Source organism: Amphimedon queenslandica, unplaced genomic scaffold (assembly GCF_000090795.2).
Source record: "Amphimedon queenslandica unplaced genomic scaffold, v1.1 AMPQUscaffold_12883, whole genome shotgun sequence".
NCBI lineage: Eukaryota > Metazoa > Porifera > Demospongiae > Haplosclerida > Niphatidae > Amphimedon > Amphimedon queenslandica.
The window spans coordinates 7,150-13,767 of NW_003546881.1; the positions used below are offsets into that span (position 1 = coordinate 7,150).

Consider the following 6,618-nt stretch of genomic DNA (forward strand, 5'->3'; position numbering starts at 1 on the left):
TGTGATTATTATTATTTTGCTTATAGGTCATTCTGCTCTTTATATAAAACCATTTTTACATTTTAAAGAGCAAGACTCAATTAATAATGTAAATTTAAAAAGGGAAATTTTATTCCTTTTTTATTTATTTATCTTTCTTTCTCCCTATACCCTCTTCCTTCATTTCCCCTCTCTCTTGCTATTATTTTAGTTTGATCATTATATGAAAGAGTTTAGTGTACAAGTTCATTCATTTATTGATAGTCACAGCTCTAATGTCCATATACAAACAGAGGAATAACAATTATTAATTATAACATGTATAAAACTAAGTATTATCACTAGTATCATTTTTATTTCATGTACAAGTTGTGTATGCATAATTGCATATATATATATATATATATTATGAGTATATTTTAGCCCATTCATTCTGCAATGGAAGCCAGGTGTATATAGTTGATATACAACTCCTTCTTTAATATACAACCACCGTCATTTAAAATGATTAAATAAGCTAGAAAATAGTATATGAACAAGATGATATGAAAGTGAATAAAATGAATAATAAGCAAGAGTTATGTATCGGCACGAAGAAGGATTTCTAGAAAGCTGCACGATGGTTTTAGGTAGTCTCGCGGGCCGACTCCTGGTTGGGGGTGGAGAGGAGTCTGGCATACATCTCGACTTCCGCTTGTTCTCCTGGAATGCGGAAGTCACGTGGGCTTGCTAAACCACGCAGCGGAAGTCATGTGAATAACGGTTACGCCCCAGTCACACGTGCTTCAACGTGAGTGAGTAAGATGGAATGTCTGGGCTGTGGTAAACTTACTGTCCTTGGAGATCGACGTGTTCTTGGTAATTCTCCTGCTATTTTTTCAACTTGGAAGTACCTGCTGCTAACAGATGAAGGAATAGACGAGTCTCATATTGCTAGCACAATTAAAACACACATCTTTATGTGTAAAAAGTGTCACAAGAATTATGAGAAATTAGTATCACTCCATGGCAGCATAAAAGAGTCTCTCAGTATTGTAAAATCAGCTGTTCTTGGCATTGACTCAGGCACGAACACTACAGCTGAAGTTTCTCAAACACTTAATGCATCTGGGAAGAGAACTCTCTCTCACTCAACTGCAGCTGCAGTTGTACCTTTGGCAGCAAAGATGCCTAGAACTGATTCAGAAGCAGAGGAACCAAGGAAGCAGACAGTTGTTGTAAGTAATATTTTACATTGTACTAAAAATTGAAGAGCTTGATTGCTTTGACTGTACTTATGATTTACAACAAAACTTTTGTATGTTACAGGTTACAGTTTGTGATGATGAAAGAACAAAGACATCAGTTATGACCCCTTCACGTGCTGCTGATGTAAAGTCATCCGCAAGAGGTAGTTGGCGAGCTATTGTTAATAGAAGCATGAAGGATCCTTTAAGAAAAGGCTACATTTTAAAGTGTGTTACCACACTTTTGAAATATGAACTTAAGAAGTTTTGTTCCAAAAGCCGACCTTTATTAACAGGCCATCGCCCACAGCAGTTGAAGAATTTTAAGTGGATAAGCATTGTTAATAATGCAAAGATGTATATGCCGGCACTTTTGAAGATTTTGCGAGAATGTTTAAAGACTAAAACTAAGAGAGAGAATGAAACATCTGTGATTGGCATGATTATTTCCATTATAGCAAAGCAAAGAGTACCTCAGTTGTGCTTGCCACAAAAAGTTATATCACTTTTGCTGTATTCTGGACATTGCTCAAAGAAGGTATATTTGCATTAGCTATAAGCATGTATTATTATTGATTATATTTTAGGTGCTCAACCGATTAAACAAACCCAATATTTGTGTGTCTCATTACACTACTGTGAGAACACTAGTACAACTTGGTTCTGACCACGACCGCAGACTTAGGCAGTGGAGAGATGAGTTAGCTACAGGCATGTGCTTACGTAGTGATGATAATTGTGAGGTATGTGACATATTTTGTGATGAACATATTAGATGTATATGATTTATATTGACAGAGCAATGTGGATGACAGTAACTTCCCTGTATTGGAACACAACCCTTTTGACTTGGTAACTGATGATTCAGATGGTGAAGATGAAAATGATAACACTCTGAAAGATACGTCTCAAAGTGAAGCTGCAACATCTGTGACATCGTCAGCTGATGAGAGACTGTCTGTCCAAATGATGTCAGAGTCAAGTGATGAGGGCTCGCCAGTTCCACCAGCATATTCTGATATTTCCGTTGACGAGGAAAGTGACATAGAAGCAAATGAAGCTGATGAAGATACTGATGAAGGTACATCACTAACAATTCTGACTATACACTTTTATATATTTTTTACAAATAGAAGGACATTTTGAGGATGTATTTGGTTTTAAAATAGTAGGAGACAACATTGACAAGAATGTGAGACCGAGACATAATCGGGAGGATAGGAAAACCATTTCCATGCATTACTATCACTCTTATGCAGTATGTGATAGAGCTAGCATTTATGGACTATCCGATGACATCCCTAATTTAAGAAACACCAATCTGCTGTCGATACCTGTCAATGAAGTTCTTCCTTCTTCAGCAGATGATCAAATTCTCAAACATAATTTCACTGTACTTATTTCCCGCATTCTTGTGCAACACCTACAATTTTTTGCTGACAACTACAATGATGTGGTTGATAGGCATATCAAGCACATTTACTATAAAGAAATGAGTGGCAAATCTGATGTAGTAAGCTATGATTCACCAGTTGTACATGTCTAATCATCTATTGTGATTAGGTTCCTTTAGGAATTGAGCTCTATAATGAGGCGAATCATGATGACATGCTGGCAATATTGGAGAGGTTAGATGATTATACACCTAAATGTGATGGTAAGTCATTGAACACTTGATCTTCAGCATACTAAATTTCACTGTAGATCAAGTCCAAAGTATTTTACTGGGAGGTGACCAGATGTCGTGCGCCATGGCTAGACGAGTCATTGCCGATAGGAAAAACTCTAGAACTGATTCTCAGTGTTTGAAAGGTATCATTCCAGTTGTAGAAGATTGGCACAGCAAGCTTTGTTTCTTAACTGTAAGTTTAATGTATAGTAACAAAAAAAGTTATAGGGATTATGTTTACTGTAGGCCTGTTTCAAACTACTGTATAAAGAGTCATCAGTTAGTGAAAAGGGAACACTTATCCAATTGAAGATCTTGCTAGGCCATAATCGTGTCACCTTTTCCCAGCAGAAGATCACAAATTTTGATGCATGTGACGATTTTTTTAAGATAGTTCTATCATCTCATGTCGTAACTGCTGCAATGGAGCTACTTAACATGAAGAATTTTGAAGATACGCCAGCTAATGATGAATTGTTTCCAGCAGAGGCATGGCTTGAGGGCACTGAAACAAGAAAAGATGTACTGTACCGTTTTTCTTCACAAATAGTTAAGAGATTTGTTGACGTTGACACAAGCTTTGATGTAAGGGAATCTCCAAGTAATAATGAAGACAAAGTACTTGCATATTCAAAGTTGTTGATGTCACTGGGTATGATCTATTTGGAGTATTGTGATGGCATAAAGGAAGGGGATGGTATGAGAGTGCTACGGTGTTGGCGATATATGCTGTTGATCTTCAAGGCTACTGGTAGAACTAACTATTCTATTGAGGCTTTTAATATGCTAGCCCAGTATCACTTCCTCCTCTCGAACAGGCAGAAGCATCAGTTAATTTGGGGTAGGTTCATTAATGTTCATGGATTACCTGCCAGGAATATCCCATGTGACCTCTACATGGAACATTTAAACAGAGTAGTCAAAGAGGCATTGAAAGGGCTTGGAGCAAACAAAACTGAAAAAGCAATGGTATATGTAGGAAAAGCTGTTGGAGCACTTGATTCAGTTCACAAAAATTACGACTATGACAATTGCATTAATGAAGGGTCAGGAAGTCACAGAGCAGCATCATTTTCAAAGGAATTAAGAAAGGTTGTCAAAGTCTTACTCAATGAGAAGGCATTACAATTGACACTAAACAGGACTCATAAGTCTTTTGAGGGAATTGTTAGCAATCCAATGTCACACATAGACTTTGAAAACTTATTGGATTGGATGTACCAGCATTTGAATTTATTAATTCATGGTTTTTAGGTCATTAATACTCAACCTTTAATCACTTTAAATAGTATTAGTTATAATATATTATTTAGTAATTGTTATTAATAATAATATTTAAGTTTAATAACGATAAATATAGGAAAATAGAATTATAGAATAGTAATAGTATTAGCTAAGAATAAATAGAATTATAGAACAGGTTTGGTCAAAGTTACAGTTAGATCAGGAGCAATGATAATAATAATAGTTATAATAACAATAATAATAATAATTAATTAAAAGAACAATTGAAGCAAGAACATATAATTGAACATACATCACAACAGTGACACCCTCTGTTATAACTTGGTGAATATGAATCAAATTCCGAAAACAAGAAATTTCTTCTACATAGATCATTACGCCTGCAGTACTCTAGCATAGTCTTGCTTGTGTTTCGCATTAAGTTTCTCCCATACAGAACAGTGGCAAAAGAAGGAAGATTGTCACGACCAGCACGCCCTATTTGTTGTACATAATCTTCTACATCACTTGGTGGTCCAACATGTATGATTTCTCGCACATCAGGACAATCGATCCCCATACCAAAAGCAATGGTAGCTATGACAATACGAAGGGGAGCTGTTTGAGACTGAAAAGACTTCAAAATCACCTCCTTCACTTCTGGATGCGTCCCAGATGTAAACATGTCCACAAGACGAGACTCAATACTAGCAACTGAAACTCCTCTTGGTTCTGTAAAACCTTCACGTAATATATATAAGAAATACGAATAGATCTGACTACACAGAGCTATTTTTTTACAAAATATAATAACTCTTCCCATCTTCGTCCTCTCTTCTTTCAATCGTTTGGCTAACAATCCAAATGATGCTGGGATTGAGTCAAATTCATTACATGACAGGAATATGTTAGGTTTGTCGGGCGATAATTGAACAACATGAGGATTTTCCATGCCTAGTCGAAGACATATTTCTAGTCTAGATCTTGTTGTGGCAGTCGCTGTTAGTGCCATCATGTTGGTACCAGTGGGGATCAATGCCCTTAAATGGCCCAACTCTTTAAACATTTGACGAAAATCATCACCCCTGTAAATAGAAAGATAATCCCTATGATTTAGTATCAAAAAGTAAGCAGCATTCACCAAGTTTTTACACAGTGCGCTTCATCAATTACTAATCCAACTAGCCTTGACTGATAAAGATTGCTGTCCAGAACAGAACGCCATTTCTTCGTACCCAATATCATCTCTGGACTGATGTAGACTATCTGAAACCCTCCCTTTATTGCCTCCTCCTCACTCGATTTGTCATCATGTGTCACTGCTGCTGCTGCTACACCTCGTTCCCGACAACTTCTCACTTGATCTTTCATCAAACTGTTTAATGGAGAGATTACTATTACAATGCTGTGACCAGGACTTTCCTTCCTCAGTAAATCAAACAATTTGGGAAGAATGACAAAACAGGCACTCTTCCCAAACCCTGTAGGAAGGCAGGCAAAAATGTCCTTCCCTTGACAAAAGGAAAGAACAACCTGCTTCTGTTGATCTTTTAACAATGGATATCCACAAGATGAGGCAGAATCACGTATAAGAAGTTCCAAAGCTTCTTCATCAAGGTGGTACGCCATTTCCTTACGTAATTGTCATGTGATAGGGATGACGATGTAGTGACGAATATTACATGGCATGATCTGATTGTCCCGGCATATACTGGGCTTGAGAACAAGCGGAAGTCGAGATGTATGCCAGACTCCTCTCCACCCCCAACCAGGAGTCGGCCCGCGAGACTAGTTTTAGGACTGTATGGACTGCCGTTCTTTTGCCTACATTCGACAATAAATTTGCACATATACTACAAAATTTTTCTGGATCTCCCTACACCAAATCTTCCTCAGCTCAGAATAACGTTCTGCCCGGCTCCATCCATGATCACACTCAGTGTGATACTGTAACCAATTACTAAATACCGACGGTGCCCAAGTTTGAATTTTCTCAGTGTTTTTTTTTTTACAGAGAACTTTCGGTCGGCTTTCAAGATCGTCACGAGGTATCTCCTGAAAACGTTTTGATGGTAGTTCGGCGGATAATTTTGACCTCTTCCTTAAAGATAGCAATTTTCTATTCTTATTCTGTCTAGAAATGGGTTTGTTCTCCTTCTCAGCCATAGATGTAAAGGGATTCTTTCAAAAAAGAGGAAAAAACAGAGAGAGTGCTGACAGACATTGAGTGACATGTGGACAGTGTTATTGAGCATGCGCACTACAAAGCCACACCCTTTAAAATGGCAGCTTCCATTGCAGAATGAATGGGCTAAAATATACTCGTAAGATATATCATATATGACATGGTTTTTCGGAGTATATGGAGTATATAGCCCTGCCTCGGAGTATTTGCAGAAATATCGCCCTCGGGCCTACGGCCCTCGGGCGATATTTCTGCAAATACTCCTTGGCAGGGCTATATACTCCATATCAGTACTCCTCAAAACCATGTTATATATTATACATATATCTAGGAAG

The 6,618-nt window shown here is 37.5% G+C and overlaps 3 protein-coding genes and 1 long non-coding RNA gene across 5 annotated transcripts in view; 3 read left to right on the plus strand and 1 right to left on the minus strand.

The window, feature by feature from the left end:
• LOC105314482 (MCM domain-containing protein 2-like) overlaps positions 1-299 on the plus strand; it is a 4,578-nt gene extending 4,279 nt beyond the window's left edge. Inside the window, exons 18-19 of the mRNA XM_020002582.1 lie at positions 27-88; positions 191-299. Coding sequence (XP_019858141.1) covers positions 27-88; positions 191-280 — 152 coding nt within the window. The 3' untranslated portion in view covers positions 281-299. The remainder of the gene's footprint in view (positions 1-26; positions 89-190) is intronic.
• A 75-nt stretch (positions 300-374) lies between these two features.
• LOC109586395 (uncharacterized) lies at positions 375-6,198 on the plus strand. Its single transcript, XR_002187005.1, has 2 exons — positions 375-608; positions 5,897-6,198. It is a non-coding gene; the product is annotated as an uncharacterized LOC109586395 (long non-coding RNA).
• Positions 616-4,182, plus strand: LOC109586394 (uncharacterized). 2 transcript variants are annotated; one of them, XM_020002584.1, is made up of 9 exons: positions 616-1,196; positions 1,288-1,433; positions 1,485-1,743; positions 1,793-1,948; positions 2,004-2,286; positions 2,339-2,718; positions 2,769-2,862; positions 2,910-3,067; positions 3,121-4,182. In XM_020002584.1, the coding sequence occupies exons 1-9, from the start codon at positions 783-785 to the stop codon at positions 4,126-4,128; spliced, it is 2,898 nt and encodes a 965-aa protein (XP_019858143.1). In that variant the 5' UTR covers positions 616-782; the 3' UTR covers positions 4,129-4,182. The 2 variants fall into 2 exon arrangements, with proteins under 2 accessions (XP_019858143.1, XP_019858142.1); XM_020002583.1 differs by having other exon boundaries at positions 1,288-1,743.
• LOC100636927 (ATP-dependent DNA helicase Q-like SIM) lies at positions 4,213-5,887 on the minus strand. The gene is made up of 2 exons (XM_020002585.1): positions 5,240-5,887; positions 4,213-5,183 (listed from the first exon to the last, which is right to left on the minus strand). Exons 1-2 carry the CDS (start codon positions 5,725-5,727, stop codon positions 4,367-4,369), a joined length of 1,305 nt encoding a protein of 434 aa, XP_019858144.1. The 5' UTR covers positions 5,728-5,887; the 3' UTR covers positions 4,213-4,366.
• Positions 6,199-6,618: the final 420 nt, after the last annotated feature.